At 40.7% G+C, this 23986-nt stretch overlaps 1 protein-coding gene across 1 annotated transcript; it reads left to right on the forward strand.

The window, feature by feature from the left end:
* Nucleotides 1-642: 642 nt before the first annotated feature.
* col28a1b (collagen, type XXVIII, alpha 1b) lies at nt 643-23960 on the forward strand. The gene is made up of 35 exons (XM_080427364.1): nt 643-1020; nt 1567-1702; nt 2221-2786; nt 3911-3931; nt 4053-4112; nt 4263-4316; nt 6181-6225; nt 6320-6346; nt 6465-6509; nt 6595-6639; nt 7383-7436; nt 8744-8812; nt 8924-8992; nt 9106-9174; nt 13105-13173; nt 13427-13495; nt 14184-14252; nt 14632-14700; nt 14794-14865; nt 15412-15480; nt 15623-15694; nt 16049-16117; nt 16217-16285; nt 16370-16438; nt 16531-16599; nt 16797-16865; nt 17039-17107; nt 17647-17715; nt 18258-18338; nt 18430-18465; nt 18568-18604; nt 18943-19497; nt 19620-19804; nt 21512-21815; nt 22534-23960. The coding sequence occupies exons 1-35, from the start codon at nt 1009-1011 to the stop codon at nt 22704-22706; spliced, it is 3615 nt and encodes a 1204-aa protein (XP_080283490.1). The 5' UTR covers nt 643-1008; the 3' UTR covers nt 22707-23960.
* Nucleotides 23961-23986: the final 26 nt, after the last annotated feature.

The raw sequence follows: 23986 nt of genomic DNA on the forward strand, positions 1-23986 counted from the left end.
TGCTATTTTCAAAATATTTGTATACATTTTATACATTTGAAAAGTTGTGAAATGGGACATTCTGCATAATAGTACTTTCCACTTTTGGTACTTGATACCAATTTTGTACTTTTACTCATAAATAGCCAATGAGTAGTACATTTTGAATTCCGGACTTTTACTTGTAATGTAACAGTATTTCTACATTGCAGTATTGATACTTTTACTTAGGTAAAAAAATATGAGTACTTTTTACGCCACTGCACTTCATTTCACTGAAGCGCAGTTCCCCGCTAAGAGGCGCTGCAACCACGAAAATATAGTGTGTGAACATAAATCTGAGTTCTCACATTAAATGAAACAATTTGGTCCAAGAACCTAAATATATAGCCTACACTTATTTGATATACAAATTTAAAAACGAAACAAAAGTGTATCGACTACTGCAGCTATGGCATAGATTGTAGAAATAAGACTGTAAAATCATGTTATTCAAAGAATATCACATTACCGTCGATGTTTATGGCTGGATGATGTGGGAAACATTGTTAGTGAAAAGGACCGATCAGAGCTCTCACATGGTTTTCACATTATGTGGGCGAGTGGAAAAGGAAAATAATCTCGTTTGGGGGTTTCATACACAGAATCCAAACAATCTCCATGCGCAACAGAACAGCTCCATTCAACATGAGGAGTTGGACTGTCACTGGCATTAATTAACCATGCACACGCAATCATAAGAAGCCAAATAACTATTTATTTGAGACAATCGCTATGATCAGGCCGAAAAGTGTATGAGAATAACTTCAACTAGTTGGTTACATCACAACAGTAACATCTAACGGTCAATGGAGGCAACGGCAACCACAGAAGAGACAATGCAGAAATAGAAGAGCGCTCCAGCACAGCAACTCATTTCAGTTGATGGACCGTTAGCCTGTCGATCTGATCAGGACCTGACTGACTCAGCAACGAAATGACGCCCAGAGATCCTCAACTTATTCAACCAAAAGCATTGGCTGGATCTAAATGAGATTTCAGGTAAAATATTATGTTTCTATTACGTTTTGACTTTTTTTTTACATGTTCATATGATCATATATCCCTTTGTTTTCTTCTAGTGTATGATAGTTTGAGTGACAAAAGTTAGAACGTATGTGTTGTCTTGCAGATCAGAAAATTAGGCCCACTCACTTAGTTAATAATTATACCAACAGGCCTACTGGTAAAGTTTTTCAAAACTTCCTACTGCTTTTGCATGAGTTACTGATGGTTGACACTTAGCAGAGCTGTTCTATAAAACATTTGGGCATTGCAATTTGTTATGCAGTATATGGTTCTTTTTTAAATCTGAAGTGATTTATACAAAGCACAATGATAACTCAGTGGTTGTGTTAATAAAGAACAAAAATGCTGATGCATGGTTCCTTGAGTGATGCTATTTGGGGGGGAGGGTATACGGGGAACTGGCAAAATATAAAGAAATAATTTCATGAATGCCAGAGATATCTGGATATATTATCTATGTATAGATGCAATGATATTCAGTTCTTTTAAACACAATTGTAACTTTCTTTCTCTGCTAAGGTGGAAATGTTGATAAAGGGAAACATGGGGAAAGGCGTGGCACTGTGCCTTTTATTATTGGCTCTACATGGAGTCAGAGGCCAGAGACGAAGAAAGTTAGGACAGCGGAACAGCTACAGCCAAGATGAAGCAAATGGTAATTCCTCAAATGAGGTATCCAGGTGGTGAGGGTTGTTGTGGGAGTAAGACGTCAGTTATCCACGTGGGAAAACCAAGCATCTGGAGACTAAGCAAATATTTAGATTTTTACAATAGCGCTTAGACACTTACTTTCTTTGGCAAGTACAGCTGCAGGTGTTACAAGACCAATTCGGTCTTGTAACAGTGGTACAGAGATAATTTCACACAAGGACAAGAGGATCTCTCATACATTGCAAATAGAGTGCAAGACATATCATTGACAACAGAAAATACATTTACAACTCATTAAAGTCAGGTGTTGTTACATTGCTAAAAGAAGAAAAGGCATGTGTTTCACATGTAAAGATGTGTGTATTTAACAATTAATTGAATTGAATGGTGAACACCAAAGATTGATTTCTATAAGAGCAATTGCAACCTTTCATATGACACTATGATAGTTGTTTTGTGTTTTTTGAAAAATTGGCACAAATATTGGTCTTAGGTTTTGGTCATTATTTCCCTCCCACACAGGTCAGACATGTTCACTGCAGGTGTCTTTCATCCTGGACAGCTCAGAAAGTGCAAAAACGTTCCTTTTTGAGAAGCAGAAGGCCTTTGTGCTGCGTTTCAGCACACGCCTCTCAATGCTCCAGATTGCTGGCTGGAGCATAAAGGTACGCCTGGCTGCCCTCCAGTACAGCAGCTCTGTGTCCATAGAACACCGATTCTCAGAATGGAAGGACCTGGACGTCTTCCACAGCAAAGTCAACTCCATGGCCTACATCGGCCATGGCACCTACTCCACCTATGCCATCACCAATGCCACTCATTTGGTGGTTCAGGAGACCCCAGAAGACAGCGTCAGGATAGCAGTGCTGATGACTGATGGAGTCGACCATCCCCGCAACCCTGATGTCATCGCAGCAGCACAAGAGGCCAAAGATCATAGTATCAGGCTCTTCGTTGTAGGATTATCAGACATTGCCAAACAGAGTCAAAATAGTGCCAAGCTCCGGGCGATTGCCAGCACACCTGGCCAGCAGTTTGTTCAAAGTCTAACTGACCCTCAGTTGGAGGAGAGGCTGCTCAATGAGATCGTGAGTATGGACATCGTGCACCTGCTGACCACTGCTTCTGTAGAGGCCGCTTCTAGTGACCTTGGAATTAAAGTTACAGTAATTCTACTATTGTTGTTGCTATTTGCTTTGCATGAGAATGTCACCTCAACTCATCCTGTGACATCATCAATCAACTGATTAGTGGGAAATGGATGTGTTATCACTGCTCATTGTTGTTGATCTTGATCCATAAAAATCTTGATCTTGAGCGCATACAGTACACGTAGGTTCAAATGAGGCTCAATGGCATTTCGGCTGTTTATTTTGTATTCATTCAACATTCAGTATTGTAGACTGACAACTCAATTATCCTCTAGACCAGGAGTTTCCAAAGTGGGCGTTTAGTTTTTTCGTTTTGGCGAGGGGGGGGTCCATTAGTTTAATTGATCTGTTACTCAATTAATTTGAAATTATTACTATCATTCTAACATCTTTCAATTTCACCACCATGAATCTATTTCTTCACAATTATTTTAAACAATTTATTTTAAACCAAAACATCTTTTCATATCCGGTTAGGACAGATTCATTGGAAATGGGGTTCCAAGGGCTGATGAAAGTAATTTGGGGTTCTGTGTTGTGAAAAAGTTTGAAAACTCCAGCTATCAGGAGTTTCAAGACAATCAGGGCAAATAGCACTGGAGACTACCACACTGGTATCACTATATGACGTCTCTTTTACGTCTATGTTTATCTTGTCCTGTTTCAGTCAACCCCGTCCTCATGGAGAGTTCAAATCTCAATGACAGAATTGTGTGCCACATGGGGATTTCCCTCCCTATTATGCATTTTCCATAATGTCGAACATCCATAATAGGTCAGGACCTGTCTAGAAGCACACAATAGCATGGCTTGTTCTGCTTTCCAAGAATGCATGATATTATACTTTCAAGTTCATGGTTCATGTAAAAGACTGCATGCATCACATTGAAGCAAAGGTAACATAATATCTAATCAAAGCCATTGTTCTATCATTGTTTTGAAGTTTTCTGTTTGCTGATTGTACTCTTATCTTATAACATGGTTATAGCCTTCTGTCAAATAGGATAAAATGTTGACCCAAATATACTGTAGCTCTAACATTGTACAACACTGTTTTGCAGGGTGCTGTTACGGCTGAAGAGGTAAATACTTAAGTTGAAAATAACATCCCAAATGTGAAAGAAATCAACATTCACTTTTAATCAGTAGTAGTCATTTTAGTCTATTAAGGAGAATGACAATGTATTGTTTTACTCTTCTCAGTGTCCACAGGCCCAGGTGTGTTTGTGTGAAAAAGGAGGGAGAGGGCCTCCAGGAAGTCCAGTAAGTACACAAACATTCATCGGAATAAAAACTTTCAGGGGAGACATCATACAAATATAAAAAAAGAAATGCAAATATAGATGCTAATATGTTAGTTTGAGAAAGATGATAATATGCCAAGTTCTTACATGATACCATTCCACCCTCCAGGGTAAAAAAGGGGAGGCAGGCTACAGAGGACCACCCGGTATAAAAGGATCAAAGGTACGTCTCAAAACGAGAAAATCTATTCTGTTGTACTCTTTTAGCCTCTTAGTTGTCTCCGCCAGGCCGAAAGGCATGGCGAGAGAGTATGTTTTGCCCCCTGTCTGTCCGTCCGTCCGTGTGTCCGTCCGTCCGTGTGTGTGTGTGTCCGTCCTTCTGTCTGCGACCAGCTAATCTCCAGCACCGTTGACCCGGTCGCTGTGAAACTGCGCACACACACTCCCTGGATGCCACAGCAGAACCTCTGCCCCACATTTTTCAGATCAGCCTGTCATAGCGGCGATAGCGCCACCATGAGGCCGACTTTTGCCAAACAAATTTTTTGATATTACTCCTACAGATTTTGTCCAAAAAACACGCAAATCGGTAAACAGTATCTCCATAGCCATGTGATCAACATGGATCTGTCTGATTTTCCATATTCCATCCTGATTGGCTAAAATTGGCTTCCAAAGTTTGCAGGATTGGTTCATTTCGAACAAAATGCCTCAAATCATGAACGCAGCATGCGATTTTCGTGAAATTTTCCACATAGATTCTCACTTGGCCCAGGAAGAAATGCCACTTGAAAACGTTCAAATCAGCCTCATGGTGGCGCTATAACAGGCCGGTTCACGTTTTTAGCTATAACTGCACCGATCTGAGTGAAACTTTGCACGCACACTCCCTAGAGGCCAAGAAAAAACATTTGCCCTGCATTTTTCACATATGCCTTTTAGAGCGCCACCAGGAGGCTGAGTTTTGTAAAACACATGTCTTGCTCTTACTGCTTCAGATTCGGTCCAAAAATCACGCAAATCGGTACACAGTATCTCTATAGTCATGTGATGAAGATGGATGTGTCCGATATTTCATATTCCATCCTACTTGGCTAACATTGGCTTCCAAAGTTTGCAGGATAGGTCCGTTTTGAACAAAATTCCTCAAATCGTGAACGCAGTGTGCGATTGCCGTGATATTTTGCACGCACATTCCCACTAGGCCAAGGAAGAAATGCCACCCTTTTCACATTGGCCTGTTATAGCACCACCAGCAGGTCTAATTTAGCAAACCACATTTTTGGAACAAAATGCCTCAAATCATGAATGCAGGGTCCGACTGCTGTGCAAGGCCTAAGAAGAAATGGCACCCTTTTCACATTGGCCTATTATAGCGCCACCAGGAGGCCACAATAATCTACCTGACCTGGCGGAAACTTGTGCTCCGAGGAGCACTTTTTCTAGTTGCATCTAATTTCACATTACTATAAGGAGGCTTGTGAACCAAGAACATAATTCTGACTTACATATGGGGCTCACGGGAGTATTTGCAGGCGGAGGAATCCTCACATTCATTATATTCATGCACTCGCTTATGGTTTATTTGTCTCATTTGTAAAATATAATAAAGGTAGCACTCAACCCAGTGTGTAATAACTTGGTCTGATCCATGCAGTAAAGTGATAGTAAAAATTAAAATTAAAGTGCATTGGATTGCACACAGGTACAATATATTCTCATTTTGTTTAAAGCACTTTGAATTTCCTTGTTGAAATTTGTTATACAAATATACCCCTGCCCATGCCATGCCTATTTATTTAACCCAAATAAGCATGCAGGCTGAACAAAAGAAACCCAGTGTTTCAGCTTGTGGCCTTCCTAGTACATAAAGTTTGAGTGTCAGTTCATTCATGATACAACATAATCCAAATGAACAACAGGTGTCTGTGAGGGGCAGCAACCCATCTCTAAACATGGGCATCACACTTGTAAAAAGTAATACTAATCAAACTGTACAAAAATACAAGATGGTTATTTGAGAATAGAATGTCTTAAATGTAGCTCTTGTAATTAATTAATTTGGTTTTTGACCATCTCATTTACAGGGAGATTATGGATTGAATGGCCGTCCTGGAGGTGAAGGTCCACAGGTAAAATATGTTGCACTTCTAATGCATAACTAGGTTTATTTTCCACAACTGGTGAATGAAATATCAACTGTTCACAATGTCACATCTTTTACAGGGCCATGCAGGTTTCAAGGGTAACAAGGTTGGTTCACTTATTGCTAGAAACTAGCCTATGTTAACTACTGTCTTTGCTTCATATGAGTTGTTTATTTGTTTATGGAATAACTGGTAGATTCCAAGCTTGTCTGATGATCTTTCAGGGAGAAAGAGGTGACTGTGGCACTCCTGGAGAAAAGGGAGATATCGTAAGTTCAATGCTATTGTCATGATCTCACTTTAAGGCAGTCTTACAAATGTTGTCCTTTTAATAGAATACCTTGTCATTTGCAGGGCCCCGAGGGACCTTCTGGTCTACGAGGACATAAAGGAGAACAGGTAGAACAGATGTATATTATCATATCTAAATGCATCCGATCAAAAGACAGCTTTCATAATTTTGAGTTCTGGCAATGTGGTTCTCCACATAATAAATGGTAAACCTATATTGGCTTGAAGATACCGACAGGACAGTCACCCTCAAATATGGAAAATGGAAGCAGAATTTGTCATTTTCTCACCTCTGCACTTATGGAATGTGAATATTGGATTATGGCTAATCCTGAAATAATGTGGCTATCAAAAGCAGTGAATCCAGGCTTGCAGGATATTATTCTTCGACAGGAGCAGACTTTGTGTGGTGGGATTAGCACAGGGACATAGCAGTCTACAGCCACTCTTCCTTCTCTGCGGCACTGGCACAGTGTCAATATGGTGTTGTTATTTCGCGAACAGTCAGGGACCAGAGAATGTAAAGGACATCAAAGCCATGAGTTTTTGAGCTTAATCCGTTTGCGTTTCTCATTCGGTAGTGGTAATGTTTGTTGTAAGCGGCTGAGCGGAAAACCCATTCTAAAGATTTTGTTGTTGTTTTTCTTGGTGTCAACATATATTTAGATATGTTTTGGAAGTTTTGTCACATCTATGAAAAATATGTGAATATACTTTGTAAGTTGCTCTTGTTGTTGTTCCTGTGCACACAAAAATCCTGAATGTGAATTTAACTCTGAAAGTGCACAGTTGTACCCCAATTGGATCTATTTTGCACTGTCCAAACTGAGGATTTTATATTTCTTCCAAAGGCTGCGAAAGGAATTCCAGGAGACATGGGTGCTGAGGGCCCACCGGGATCTAAAGTAAGTTGTATAGCCACATGCAATTATGTCTAGTGTGCTACATGGGAAAAATAAAAACGCAGTACACAATATAACTACTGTTACATTGTAGATTTGCCAGAAATGCAACATGAAATGACCTTTAAAATGTGTGGCAAAAGCCATTAGAATGCTGCTCCCTCCATTACAGATTTACAACAAGGAAGTCCTTTTACAGAAGGAATGAGTGATTTATATGATTGGGGAAAAAGTTCAGACACCATTGAGATACCACCAAAAGACGATTTTATAAGAGGAACAAAGTTCCGCTCTTTATTTCTCAAATGCCTTAAGGCTAGCAGATCACATTTTGGCTTACTTGGCGTTGTTGAGCTCCAGGAGATCTTTTGTCTTAACTATTTCCCATGGATGTCATTTCCAAACAATAGTGGTAAACTCATCACTTCCATGTTCGCATGGTTGTCAATAATCATAGTGGTCGCAGCCCAATTTGCGGTGCACGTAATTAGACGGATTAAGGCGTAATTAGAAATGTGTTTGTAATTAGACTAGAATATGAATATGTATTCTATTAGACAGTTATACCCTAATTATACAAAATAATTCCTACATTATGGTCTAATAAGAATTCGCATAAGACCTAACAAAGGCTAATTAGAACTAATGTGTTCTTTATTTATGCCTTTATTTAATGTTATTTCCACTTACTTGTAGGGACATTACAGCTTATAGTTTATCTGTGATTGTATCTGCTCCGTTTAAAAGCTGTTGCCGTTATGAAGGCTTTTTTTTACAGTTCCCCTGAGGTCGTAAAGAGTGGAGAAAAAAAGCATTCATATCTTTGAATGAAAAATGAGTCCAATTTTCCAAGCAGACCCCAGCTCACAAATACAAGCATTAATGCCTGTTCTCATGTGTGACATTTGTGTTGCCTTGACAACATATCATGGGAAAATGTTCGCTGTCTGGGATAGTCTCTCAGCCAATCATTGTCTTTGAAATTTTATTATCTTTTGTGGTGATTCTGTCTGCCTTTTTTTTGCTGTGGCTGTGTGTAGTAGTCATCAATGACATGAATAAGATTGCATTTGATACCCTGAAGAGAGTGAGCTTCCTTGACATGTCCATTACCGTGGCTAATTTACACATAATCCTATGACTGCGTTACTTGACTAAAACAACAGATTTTTAGACAGCTATTAATGCGAAGGAAAAAAAACTAAAACTGATAATATAACCCAGAAGAAGGTTGTTGGTGCGTCTCATACTTTTGGGAAATGAATTGCGATCACATGCTAAAACCAGAATGTTTCAAACATACTGCATAGGGAGACAGAGGTGCAACTGGTGCTTCTGGACCACCTGGGGATATTGGTATTGGATTCCCAGGAGCCAAGGTGAACCTTTATTATCATCCTCACACAATAGGATTACAGTCAAATAGTGAATTGTGGCAATTGTTATTGGATCTAAAGCAGTTGTAAAATGCTGATGTACTGTGTTAACAGGGAGAAAAGGGCATTCTGGGAAGACCTGGTCCCCTAGGTCCTTCGGGGATAGGAGAACCAGGACTGACAGTGAGTATGGAGATTATGTTATTCTCTGTTGGTACAGCACCACTACGTCAACATTGGGCACTTTCTTCTGTTGTGACTTTGTCATGGGCTAAGTGACAGGGCTGTTTTCACAGGGTCCCCCAGGGCTGGCTGGAGCACAGGGAAACCCAGGGGCACCAGGAGAGGGTCTTCCAGGAACAAAGGTCAGAAGAAGCTGTTTCATGGAAATGCTGAAAATGTTTTCTACATTTCTTCATGCCGCTACATAAATGACCTTAGACTCATGTGAAGTTCATTCTGTGATAAAACAAGATGAAAGGTCTAAAATCCCAGCTAGTAAGTAGGTCATGTTCCTTCAGGTCAATGGATAGAGGCTTTAGTTAAATAATAAGCAGTTCAAATGTTCAGAAACGTCTAACATTGGCCAATGAGGACAAGGGGGCAGAGCTAAGCAACGCCAGAGCTATAGAGATAGAAAGTTACATCAGTGAGGGGTCAGAAACACTACAGGTCACATGGTTCATGTATCGAGCTGCTTCATCAACACCAATTATGATGATTCACTGCTTGGAACTATACAGTAGTGTTTGGAACTATTGTTCTCCCAATGGCAAGCGTTATTATGCATTTTTATTGTCTCCGCCAGGCCGAAAGGCATGGCGAGAGAGTATGTTTTGCCCCCTGTCCGTCCGTCCGTCCGTCCGTCCGTCCGTCCGTCCGTCCGTCCGTCCGTGTGTGTCCGTCCTTCTGTCTGCGACCAGCTAATCTCCGCCACCGTTGACCCGGTCGCTGTGAAACTGCGCACACACACTCCCTGAATGCCACAGCAGAACCTCTGCCCCACATTTTTCAGATTAGCCTGTCATAGTGCCACCATGAGGCCAACTTTTGCTAAACACATTTTTTTATATTACTCCTACAGATTTTGTCCAAAAAACACGCAAATCGGTACACACTATCTCCATAGTCATGTGATCAACACGGATCTGTCTGATTTTCCATATTCCATCCTGATTGGCTAAAATTGGCTTCCAAAGTTTGCAGGATTGGTTCATTTCAAACAAAATGCCTCAAATCATGAACGCAGCATGCGATTTGCGTGAAATTTTCCACGTAGATTCCCACTTGGCCCAGGAAGAAATGCCACTTGAAAACGTTCAAATCAGCCTCATGGTGGCGCTATAACAGGCCGATTCACGTTTTTAGTTATAACTGCATCGATCTGCGTGAAACTTTGCACGCACACTCCCTAGAGGCCAAGGAAAAACATTTGCCCTGCATTTTTCACATATGCCTTTTAGAGCGCCGCCAGGAGGCTGAGTTTTGTAAAACAATTTTTTTGCTCTTCCTTCAGATTCTGTCCAAAAACCACGCAAATCGGTACACAGTATCTCTATAGTCATGTTTTCATGACTATAGAGATAGGATGTGTCCGATATTTCATATTCCATCCTACTTGGCTAACATTGGCTTCCAAAGTTTGCAGGATAGGTCCGTTTTGAACAAAATTCCTCAAATCATGAGCGATTTCCTTGAAATTTTGCACGCACATTCCCACTAGGCCGAGGAAGAAATGCCACCCTTTTCACATTGGCCTGTTATAGCGCCACCAGCAGTTCTAATTTAGCAAACCACATTTTTGGAAGAAAATGCCTCAAATCATGAACGCATTGTCCGATTGCCGTGCAAGGCCTAAGAAGAAATGGCACCCTTTTCACATTGACCTATTATAGCGCCACCAGGAGGCCACAATAATGTACCTGACCTGGCGGAGACCTGTGCTCCGAGGAGCACTTTTTCTAGTTCTTGTTGTTATCTCAACAAATTCTAAATCAACTGTTGTTGTTTTTGGCAATAAATGAATGAATATTATGTGAATATTCTTCATTTACACGATTGCTGTAAAATAATTTGCCAGATGGAGCGAACAGAGATTGTACAACTCTTTCTATTACGATATTAGGAAACATGCATGCGATATGTGACAACGTTGAGTATTGTGATGACAATATGATTCGTAATAAGTAAACAAATATTTCTGATTTAGGTTTGCTACTAACATAAACCCAAGACAATGAACTATGCACTCACTGAGGGGGAAAATGCATTATTTCCATTCCAACAACATGGGTTTATTGATAAAAGAAAAGAAAAGAAAAGAAAAGAAAAGAAAAGAAAAGAAAAGAAAAGAAAAGAAAAGAAAAGAAAAGAAAAAAAGAAAAGCCACTATTGATAATAAATACACCACCAACTTTGTGGCAATAAAGTTTCTCACTGCTCCCCTTAAAACACGTTATTCTACTCTAAAGTCGAATAACATATTGCTCAAGCCAAGCAGCTCGAGCAATATGTCCATCATCTTCAACAAGACAAACATTTATTATTTAAAACTGTATAAACACAATAACGGCAGACAAATATCGTTTTCTAGCTACAATAATTAAAAACTAATAATAACGATTTCAGCATTTGGCATTTGATAAAGACTACCATCAGCTACCATTTTGTAGCCTAATGTGTGTGCATGAGCTTAAAATCAATAGGTAACATGCTATCCTACTCCCTGCCTTCTTTATCCTCCCCTTTCACAATTGAATCACAAGTTCATGAACTAGTAAGATTAGAACACAAAATGGGCATATTATCTGTCATCGTGTCAATGATAGAGATCAACTTGTCCTGTTACACACACTAGAGTGACATCAATTTATTCCTCCATAGTTCACCCAAAAAATTACTTATTTTCTATCAATTACACACCCCATGAAGCCTTGAATTCATGGAGTTTGGTGGCCTTCACAACATTCCATTGTCTGTGATGATACACGTTTGCTGCTGTTTACGCAAATCCCAACTGGCCAACACCTCAAGTAGTCCAAGAGCTATATTTCAGAATCAGAATTTATTTCCTCTGGTGTGCGATTCTGTGAAATATACAGTCTCAGTCTCTCTACACAGCTGGTTGTTGTCAGTTGTTCCATTAGATAGATAGATCACAGATCTGTTGTACTTGCATAATACTCAACTTGTCTCATTTATATCCCTCTTGTATCCAAAGTATTCCCAAATAACAGACATGCTGTTCTTTTTTTCTAGATTTATTTTGGGGGATTTTATTCCTTTTTATTGAGAGGACAATAGTCTGACAGGAAATGGGGAGAGAGAGATGGGGAGTGACATGCAGCAAAGGCCGTCGGGATCGGGACTCGAACCTGCGACACGCTGTCAGGCTACATTGAGCCTGGGTGCCTGGACCACTTGCTCTTTTTTTTTACCCAGCTGATGGGGGGGGGGGGCATGGTCCGAGGCCAGAAACCGGCAACCTTCTGATTACCAGACGGCCTCTCTACTCACTAAGCTACAGCACATTTTGCTCCATGCGCACACATTGACATGCTGCATACTTCCCTCCCCCCTGCGCTTCAACCTTTGCTTTTTAATAGTGACGATTGAGGTGGTGATCTGTGTCACTTGCTATTGTAAATGCTGATATTTTAAATGTTGATATTGCACTCAAAGTATATTTTCTAAATATTGTGCAGCCCTACTTTCTATCTCAATGGCTCTGAGTAACACTAATGGGAGCTGATCGCCACACCCACGGCCCGCGCTACATCAACATCCTTAGAGCCCTACCGCGGGGCAAAATAATAAAGTTTGACCTGAGGGTGGCACCACGTAACAGGTCAAAGGGTCACCAAAATCAAAAAAGTTCTTCCTCTGGGGAGCATGAATGTAGTCAGCAAGTTTCATGGCTCATAGATTTTGAGATATATTCTGTGCAAAGGGAAATGTTGGCCTACGGGTGGTACTGCTGTAAAGAAAGGCCATGAGTTCAATAAAAGTGTAGGAGTCATCCTTTTATTCCCAGTGGTGACTGGTGACACTACATGGGGTCACCAGATTCATTCGGGGTCGTCCTCCACGGAGCATGAAGGTGCACAGCAAATGCCATGGCAATCCAGACAGTATATAGTTTTTTTGACACCTTGTTTGAGACCAAAGTGTTGGATGGATGGACGGAAGGATTAACAAACTGACCCACTGACCAACATTGATAGGAGCAATACTTCATTTGAATCAGAATTCAATTATCAACAAACTTTGTGTTTGTTTGTTTGTTTGTTTTTTAGGGTGACAGAGGATATGATGGTCCCAGGGGAACCCGTGGTCTTCCTGGTATGGGATTCAAAGGTGACAAGGTAAACCAGTTTGAGATTGAGATTTATTCTAGATATTTTTCCGACCTGAACTAAACAGTATTATGTGTATATGATATAGCGATGTAAATTGTTTCATATGGAGAAATGGAAATTATTTCTTTTTTGGGGGAGATCACACCATACCATACTGTACTTTGATACCAACTGATGCATCATTTTAAGCATTCTGTTGACATTGTAGGCTACAACATTGTGAAATATAAAGTTTAATTTAATGTATTCTTATTCTGAGGGAGCTCATGGGCCTGCCGGGATTCCAGGTCAAGTTGGTGATCCTGGAGCAGGAATTGAAGGTGAAAAGGTAAGAGGTGTTATACTGTGTTAAGTGCCATTCACACTGAGCACTATGACTATAAAAATAACTGTAACTATCGTTCACCATCGTTGTATTTTTTTTATAGTCGTTGTGAACTCTGCCATCCACTTGACTTAGAACGATTTTTAAAACTATATATCTATAGTTATAGTTATAGTTATAGTGCTCAGTGTGATTGGCCACTGGCATTCCCTGAATGTTCTTCATTATTGTGTCATTTATAACTCACACAGTTGAAATTATAATATTCATTAACCAACTAAATTGACTTCTGAACAAACCTGCCGTGTTAAGTGGTCAGATGGGTGGGCCGTGTGCATTTTCAGAGCATGTTTATTTTTAATAATCAATCAATCGATCGATTTTGTTCCGGCTTGGATCAGTAGAACTGTTTCTATTTATCAGTGTAGTGAAAACACATTTTCAAGGTTTTAAAGAAAGAAATACCCTGTCATTTCTTTACATTCATTTATTTTTAATATTAGCCAATTATTTGGGGGCCTGCTTGCAATACCCTCATGGCACACCAGTAGTGGGCCCCAGCCCACAGGTTAGGAATCACTGGATTAGACCATATTAAAGTTTTAAAAACCCAGACATTCCCAGAATTCCATATCATGTTGATGTTGAGTTACAGACCTGACATTTTGAATACCTTGCTCCTTATTGTCAGGGTGATCAAGGACCGGCTGGAACAGTAGGACCCAGAGGAGCACCTGGTATAGGACTAATGGGACCTACGGTAAGAATGCATGAAAACATACATTTGTTTATTTGATAGTATATTTCTGCATCCAGATACATGCAGAAATATAAATTTTCCTTCACTTGGCAAGTTGGCTCCACTCATTTCATCATAAAAATGTTGGTGCAATGTTCCAGGCTTCATCACTGAGGCTATGGATGATTGTAAATTGCTCAGTTTTCATATAGTTTCAACATTGATGGACAATTATGAATGGTTGCGCAGACGATTGCATTCATGACAAACATAACTAAAGGTTGTGTATGACAATTCCCCTGGTGCCCAAAGGCCTACAAAAAAAGCATTAAATACATTTATTGTCAATATCGTGCCTAAAAAGCAAGACGTAAACATGTCACTTATTGGTTATTCTCAGGGAAATCAGGGGTTCCCAGGTGAGTCTGGACAGCCAGGGGAGAGAGGTATAGGAGAGCCAGGACCCAAAGTAAGTATGGATCACTTATATCTTCCTCAGCCAGGTTTATTATCATCATCATCATCATGATATATTTCTTTCCAACTGTACAAACAATCCTAGGGAGACCCAGGGGCTGAGGGGCTTCCTGGAATTCCAGGTCTCCCAGGAGAAGATGGAACCACAGGACAGAAGGTGAGTGATGTACAGTAAATGATTGAAACCCTTTTTTACTCTACTTGTACATCATACTGCCTTTAACCCATTCAATCCGGGAACGCATCTCGCGTCATTTTAGATGTCTTTGGCTATTCAAAAATAGCAGATATACAGTACAAGCTCATAGCGCGGCACCAAGTGCTATGAGCTTGTAGATATGCTATTTTAGAAAAATCTTGAAAACGTGTGCAAATCTTTGAATATTATAATATATTTGTTCAAGCGAACATTTGTAAAATATTTTTCCAGGGACCCCCAGAAGCAAAGATTTGAGTTCCAAATGTTAGATTAAAAATATATATATATGCAAAGATTTGCAAAAAAAATCACGATTTAAAAAAAATAGCAGATCTACAAGCTCATACTGTAGCACGGTACTCGGTGCCGCGCTATGAGCTTGCATTAATGCTATTTTTTAATAGCCAAAGAAATCTAAAATGACAAGAGATACGTTCCCGGATTGAATGGGTTAACTTTTAAAGTCGGTGGCTTCAGTGGTTGTGTGTTCAAATGATACTATAGGGTGACATCGGGCTGCCAGGGACCAGGGGACCTGATGGCGCGCCTGGAAAAGGTGTCCCTGGGGAGAAGGTATTAGTGAATCTGTTTTTTAACATTAAGCTGTCAAAGTTGGCTATCACAGTTCTTGGACTGAAGGTTTTTTGATTGTGTTTTTATTAAAACCCACTGTTACAACAGAACGTGAAAATAAGCTTGTGCCATTCTGCTATAGGGAGACAGAGCAGAGAGGGGGCCCAGAGGCCAGCCAGGAGCTGTTGGACCTGTGGGGCCATTGGGGGGCAAGGTATGAAGAGTTCCATTGCTAAACGTTACTGAATAATTACACCGGATAACACTTTATTTCCTCACCCTCAAGATGAACTACTTAAACCCAAAGGATACTTAAACCCAAAGGGTCATGAATTTTTGCAATAAAAAACATAATTCAGACATCATTCAATAAATACGTCAAATAGTGAAAAAAGCTATCTACAACCTCAGAACGCAACTCGATAAGTTGTGAGCTTGTAGATCTGCTATTTTTGGCAAATGTTTGCCTATTATGACATGCTTAGAATAGGCACGAAAGGTTAATGTTATATCAAAACTGTTCACAGATGACGTGGGTTTAACTAGTCTTCTGATTGTCTTCCCTTAGGGTGAACCAGGAAATATTGGGCCACCAGGTCCAATTGGACAACCAGGACGGGGCCTGCCTGGTACAAACGTAAGCCCGTGTAATCAAGCATTTGTCTGTGATTCCGAGATATCACAAAACAATAGCAGGATAATGTTACCTTATTGATGTAGTTCTGATTATTGACAGGGGGACCCAGGCCAAGCGGGACCTCCTGGACCTGTTGGTGAACCAGGGATCGGTATAGCTGGACCTAAGGTCAGTTGACTTGCAGCTTTGACTCAGTGTTACTCTTCTTCTGGTTGTGAAGGTGCTCACACTTTGGTGTGTGTTGGGCTTTAGGGTGACAGAGGGACACCGGGAACTGTTGGACCATCTGGGCAAAAAGGAGAAGGACACCCTGGCCCTCCAGTGAGTATCCAGCAGTTTTACAGCCCCTTCTATTGTTGCTTTGAAGTCAAGACTATGACTCATCACCTGGTTGTGTATGATTTTTTTTTTAGGGAATCGCAGGACCACCTGGGTTGTTGGGAGAGGTTGGTCCAGAAGGCGTAGGTTTACCTGGACCCAAGGTACAGCAAAGTTTATGCAGTAGAATATTAAGATATGTTATTCCTAATGCAGTTTGATGCAGTGCACGGCACGCACTGGATTATACTATTTGTCATCAGCTGGCCTTGAGTGATGTTTCGATGTGTCCTCATTGCTGTCATCGATGCGTGTGGCTTTCTTTCTTTCTTTTTGTTTTTGGTAATGGCTCTTGGTTCAGGGAGACAGGGGTTTACCTGGAGTCCCAGGACCACCTGGCTCACCAGGAATTGGGCAGATTGGCCTCAAGGTAATCCTTCACAAGTAAAACCTCTGATAATGCTGCAATGCAAGCTCATTGCAATGTTTTTCCTTTCAATATGAAAAGCTGAGAAGATACTACCAAACCTACAAACAACAAAGCTACTCATCACGAATACTATTCAATGAGAAATTATTTGGTGTTTTATTTTTTTTCCAAAGGGTTCAACAGGTCCTCTAGGTCCAACTGGACCACAAGGATTACCAGGAGAGGGAATTCAAGGACAGAAGGTAGGCCTATTACTGAGTGTCTGCAGAAATGTGAAGTTGCTACATGGGTCAGACCCAGCTAGATTACGTTACATAGTTTGTGCCATGATGCTTGTCTGAGGAAGAGCTTTGAGCTTGAAACATCACCCCTTTTTTTGGTGCAATAAAGCATTGGTTCTCAAAGTGAGGTCCGGGGACCCCCAGGGGTCCTTGGGGGTGGGGGGGGTGGGGGGGGGGGGTACCAGGGGGTCCCCAGCAAAATTAGTTAATAAAGCGTCACAATCATTTTAACCCCTTTATCTATATTTATACTTTGGCTATTCAAAACTATACTGCAGATATACAAGCTCAAAGAAGTAAAGCAGTAAAGCATCTTGCATTGGAGCCCTCAGCGCGCGAGTGTTTATTTGTTTATTTTTCTCTGCTTACTGGTCGTCGCTCAGCACCTGCCCAAGCTTGGGTTGGGGATGTGCATGTCGTTTCCCTCTTTTTGCCATGATGCTTGACATATTTTCTTTCTAACCTCCACGCACATACATGCTCTGTCTTCAATGTTTCAGGGTGATCCAGGATTTCCGGGGATCCCTGGCCCCAGAGGCCCTCCAGGGCAAGGTCTTCAGGGGGACACGGTAATGGTTTGAATTGTATTTGCACTCATGTATACAATACATAGACTCATTAGACTGTAAAACATATGGACAAAGGGAGCCCCATTAGTTTCTACAGACCGTTTTGAAGCCACTTTTTCGGCGAATTGAAATCCACCATCTTTGAACTTCCGGTCCCGAAATGAAACCGGAAACGACTGCTACTGATACAGAACCAATATGGAAATCAGTTGGTTTCTCCATAGTTTGGTTTTCTGGCATCTAATGGTCAAACAGTTTCCATGTGGATTCCGAGATCCACGTGATTGAATTTTTATGCTGTGGCTCCATCTAGTTTGAAAATGTTTGTAGTTGTAGTTTTTTAGTGTGTGTGAACATTTTCACCTATAATGACATGCACAAAATAGGGATGCCAGGTTGAAAGTGGATAATATGATGATGGCAAATTCTGCATTAAAATACCAGCCTGGTTAAATAAAGACAAATTAACAAAGATTGGAGTGGAGAGTAACATCAGAAATTCCGAAAAATAAAGATGAATTGGAGCCATGTTGTTCTTGCAGGGGGACCGAGGATTCAGAGGTGAAAACGGCAAAAAGGGGGACAAAGGAGATGATGGAGAGCAAGGGCCTGCTGGACCTTGGGTACTGTAACTTCACCTTAACTTCATCACCATTTCACTGACCTCTGTCTATGAACATCAATTATAAAACTTATGCCTATATTTAATCACAGGGTAAAAATGGAGAGAAAGGAGTGCCTGGGCTTACAGTAAGCACAGTGTTTCATTCATCAACATAAACCATATAAGTCATTGAACAACATCTTGCCCTTTTAAGAACATTGCTGCAGTGCTTATCCTTTCTTTTACAGAGAGAAGAAATCATCAAAATAGTGAGATCAATATGTAGTAAGTGACTGATCAGATACATTTCGAGATTTCCTGTGAATCACAGATGCTTAACTATTGTTTATTGGTTATATCATAATTACATTGACCAAGCAGTGTTCACAGGACGACCATTTGCTCTTACGTCATGCTTGTGGGGTGTGGTTTGATGTGTGAGCAAAATGGCCAACCTGTGAGCATGGTCAAGGGAATATGTCTTATCAATTTAAAATACATTTATAGAAGTATTTATAATGTATAACACCAATGATAAAGCAAAGTCATAAATGCAAGGCTCATTAACCTAGGCTTCAGTAAAGCATCCATTCTCATTTTCATCAGTATTTCACTTTTCACAGACTGTGGAGTCAAGTGCCGCCAGAGCCCCTTGGAGTTGGTCTTTGTGATTGACAGCTCTGAGAGTGTGGGCCCTGACAACTATAACGTGGTCAAAGACTTTGTCAACGCCCTCATCGACCGCGCCTCGGTCAGCCGGGACACCACGCGGGTGGGCGTGGTCCTTTACAGCCATATAAACATGGTGGTGGTCAGCCTTAGGCATGAGTTCACCCGAGACCAGATCAAGGCTGCGGTGCGCTCCATGACCTACTTGGGCGAGGGCACCTTCACGGGCAGTGCCATCCAACAGGCCAACCAGCTGTTCAAGGCAGCCAGGCCCAATGTGAGGAAGGTGGCCATTGTCATAACAGATGGTCAGGCGGATAAGAGGGACTCTGTGAGTCTGGAGGAGGCCGTTAAGGAGGCCCATGGAAGCAACATTGAGACGTTTGTGATCGGGGTGGTGAACCAGAGCGATCTGATGTACGAGGAGTTCAAGACGGAGCTGCAACTCATGGCCTCCGACCCTGATGACGAACACGTCTACTTGATCGAAGACTTCAGAACACTTTCAGGTGAGCCGCATGAGACCATGTAGTGGACTGTACACTGTATGGCACTTTCCACTTAAGAACTAGTTGCCTTGGTGGTTTACAAAGTGGATGACATTTTATTTTACTACCTTGTTGTTTCACAGCTCTGGAGAGCAAGCTGCTAAGTCATATTTGTGAGCGTGAAGATAGAGCCTTGTTCAGCTCTATTCCCAGCTCCAGGCTATCCCCAGGAACTCGTGAGATCGCTGGGAGCATTGGAGAACCTCCATACAGAACTGACACAGACACTCCTACTTTTACAGGCGACTTTAGGAGAGTACACATGTTGGTGAGTGAAATCAACACAACTATTACACATGGAATTCATGATAATAACTATAAAGATTGCACTCAGCACTCTGCATACCTCTGTCAACACTATTTTCCCACCTGAAACAAAAATTGAAAAAAATAGTTAATCATCTCTTTTGGGGCAGCCTACTGATCATTCCTGCCAAGTTTAATGGAAATCTGCCTATCCGTTCTCGATTTAGACTTTGACCTTGATGACCCAAAACAAAGTTAGTCATCTCCACAGGTCAGCCGACTGATAATTCCCACCAAGCTGGCCACCCATTCTTGGTTTATTTTGCAAACAGACAGGCAGATAAATGGAATGGTGTGAAACATCACTCAAGTGAAGGTAATAATATGACCTTCACATTGGCCCGACTACACAGTCCTTCATCACAGGCCATCACCTTCATGAAGGCCTGCCTGGTACACATGGTTCATTTACTTCAAATTGTAATTTTATATGAAAATCCCTCAGCTGTACCTCTGAGGTAACAACATAACCTTGAGAAATACTTCTTCAACAGTTATTTGTGTCACTTGCATATTTTATTTTGTACTAAATTGGTGTAGTAGAGTAAATGGTTTCCAACATTGGGTCAATTCAGATTCAATTCACTCTTGGGTGTGCTCTCCCATCATTATTAAAATGGTCTGCCATTATTCAGTGGTCATGTAGCAACCCATCTGGTTCACATCTCTCAAGACAGATCTGCTAACAGCAGAATCTGTCAGCACCTTCATACAAAACCAGCTAACTCCATTGGATCCTAAAACTTCCTGCTAAACCAGTTAAGTCCATCAACAAAGGGGGGTGGAGTTAGCTGGTTTTGCTGACTCCAGGCTCCACCCCCTTTTGACCTCTCCAACCTCATTGTGAGCTTGGAGGTCCATTCAGCTGTTCTTATCAATGAACAAAACCTCCTAACTCCACTTTTTGTTTTGTTGTAGTCATTTCGTGAAAAATTAACATTTTGGAGTTAGCTGGTTTCTGCCGGACAGCAGAGATATAAAAGTTAGTAGGAATAAACACAGAAGCACCTGGGAGGAAGTGGACTAAGAAAGGGGAGGAGCCAGTTCCTGTTTTACACAAAAAAGGAGGTAGTGCCCCCAGAGGCATTACAAAACAAAACATTTTTTGTAGATCTGCTATTTTCAAATGGCCAAAATGTATATAAGGCTGAAGTGGTTCATGTATGTTTTGTAATAATCAAACTCTACAAAGAAACTAGTAACTAAAGTTTTCAAATAATTGCAGTGGAGTAAAAGTACAATATTTGGATCCGAGATGTAGTGGAGTAGAAGTAAACGTATTGGAAATTGGAAATACTCAAGTAAAGTACAAATACCTCAAAATTTTACTTAAGTACATAACTTGAGTAAATGTACTTAGCTACTGTACACCACTGCTTAACTCATTGAGTGCAATTGACGTGTTTCACGTGTTTTACCGTAATGGCGCAACGTGCCAATGACGTGTTTGCCGTGTTTTTGAAAAAAAATGTAATATATATATTTTTTAAACGTTCAGAGCCCAAGATATCATTATCTGAAGATTTGCAGCTCCATCCACTCCTTGTTTAACTTATAACTGAAAAAGGCTGTATCTCGCTTCCTAAGCACTTCTTTTTTACTTTGAAAAAATCTCTGGTACTGGGTTAATGAGTTAATAGATATATATTTTTTGTTTCTGTCTCTACAGCCTGGGCCTCCAGCGGCACGCCCCGGTAGAGAACCAATCATTCCACACGGAACCACGGCAGATGAGAGGAGCATGATAGAAACACTACGAGTTCCATCGTTTGACAGGGAACCATTCAAACCACTCACAGAACGCCCTGCTCTGCCTTCCGAGGTGAAGAATCCCACACTCAGCATGATGGTGCCAGTGGGCACAGGACCAGAAGGGCCTTCTGGTCCTATGGAACCCCATGTCTCAGGCCCAGGAAAGACACAGCCATTGCCACCAACTGCTCCAGCACAATCCCCAGACACCATCACACAAGGTAAATACAATGAAATCATGTGATTAAATTCACTACTTTCAATTTCACTGGATTACTTAAAAAAAAAAAACTCTATACTTAGTTCAACTAATACTTAGTTGTCAACTCTGTATGCTGGTCTGCTTTTTTACCCCATCTGTACCAGATCTCTTCACCAATCGTGTTGCTACTGTATGCGTCGCGAGCTTGTAGATCAGCGAATGTACCCAGAAAACCCAGAAAAGGGGAGCCAGGGTTTAACATAAACAATGAAACAATTACCACTACACATGGTGGCTTGCATTTATGATGTAGTGTCTCAACCCAAAGAAGTGGCAAATATAGTGGCAAAGTAATTGATGTTTGCCATTTCAAACCAAAGTTATAATGCTGACAAATGAAATAATAAAAATGCATGGATCCATAAAACTATAAGAAGCATCCAAATACCACACACTGCCTACCATCTTTAACCATGAATATGTATACTATTCCAACCTACTAGTCTTTATAATAACTGAAAACACATCACAATGATGAAAATGCATTAAGGGCTCACGGTTCACAGTAAAATCCCCAGTGATAATGTATCCATGGCATTTGTAACACTGAGTGTACAAATGGAACTGTAACACTCTGAATTAAATGAACACTGAGAATTGTACTGTTATCTTTGTCAAAAGGATTCAATAGTCCACAGATGTAGGGTCTCACTTTTCATGTCTTATGTTGTTTCCAGAGGAGGGCTGCAGCCAATCTCTGGAACCAGGACCCTGCCGGGATTACGTTGCTAAGTGGTATTACGCCGCTACAGCCAACGCCTGTGCTCAGTTCTGGTTTGGAGGATGTCAAGGAAATCATAACCAGTTTGAGACTGAAAGGAGCTGCATAAAAGCCTGTGTCAAGGTCTAACTCAGACACAATTACATTCCTGTTTACTTCTTAAGGCTGTATTTTTTGTTGTTGTTCGGCACAGCCTTTTCAATAAGTGTCAAAAATGCCTTTAGTACTCATGACATATTCATAACAAATGGAGGTCTCATATGCAAATATACTCTAATGCAAAGTTTAGAGGCTTGACTTTTCACCATTAACGTTACATTGTGGAGAAAAATAAATTGAGAGCCTTGCTAAAGACATTATTAATATCATATTAATAATAATACTACAGTAACTTGATCTATAAAGGGATTCAGTTCACCAAAATGTGAAATCCACGGACTGCTAAACATTATGTCTTTATCTGCCAAACTCATGTATGTATCCACTGATAAAGTGAACTAAGCTACCGGTAAATAAATTAGTTACAAGAGAGAAGGTAATAGAGATGAATAGATAACTAGTGCCAAACTGTAAAGTAATGTTACTTACTCACTGTTGAGCAGTTATGTTAAAAAGACTTCAAGTCTAAACACTAACCTTTCTATTCAGAAAAGTAACCATTTTGTATGAATGTCATAAAGCAAGTTAGTATGTATGTTTTTAATACTGAATGCCATTAAAAATGTAATAGACCATAGCAAAACATTTGGTGATTTTGCACACAAGCTAAGCCTGACATAATCCTGTATTTTTCTACAAAACACACCTATAACAAAAACTTAATAAGAATAAAGTTAATAAGAATAAAAAATCTTATTGGTTGGTTTGAAAGAGGTAGGAAAGTTTGCACTCTAAACTCAAGGCTTACTTGAAAACAGGTGCGAGATGCCAGCATGAAAGTCCATAAACAAAAAGAAAGGGTTCGCTCACTGAAATGAATACTGAGGCTCTTTAGATGCCAAAAATTGTCCTTTCCTTTACTTACAAAAGTGCAAAAAGTGACATGGTGAAATAAAGTGACACAGAGAGTGGATGTTTCGGTCCTCAGACCATATCAACAGTATGGTCCAAGAACCTATGGGTCAGTAAACTAGGAGAACTGTCATTATGACCGATCTTCTCCCCGTGCCGTTGATCTGAAAGTGATGCGCTGTGACACAGAACTCCCCGCAGCCATTCTCATCCCCCCACTGAAGAGAAATCACCTGCCAGAGATCACCCACTTCCCAAGGAATTGCAAGGAAGTGGCTCTTTCTTCATCCTGAAGTTTTAAGTTGTACATAATTATTCAGGAGAAGTTGTTCTAAGAATCCACAAGCTTTAAGTTGAAGGAACAAAAGACATGGAATGCCCTGTAATTATCCATACGG

Source organism: Gymnoscopelus braueri (assembly GCF_963280865.1).
Source record: "Gymnoscopelus braueri genome assembly, chromosome: 4".
NCBI classification, from domain to species: Eukaryota; Metazoa; Chordata; class Actinopteri; order Myctophiformes; family Myctophidae; genus Gymnoscopelus; species Gymnoscopelus braueri.

Coding starts and splice junctions, on each gene's coding strand:
- col28a1b (XM_080427364.1), top strand. Junction 6,347..6,464: donor CAGGTTTCAAGGGTAACAAG/GTTGGTTCACTT, acceptor ATGATCTTTCAG/GGAGAAAGAGGTGACTGTGG. Junction 15,695..16,048: donor TGGGGCCATTGGGGGGCAAG/GTATGAAGAGTT, acceptor GTCTTCCCTTAG/GGTGAACCAGGAAATATTGG.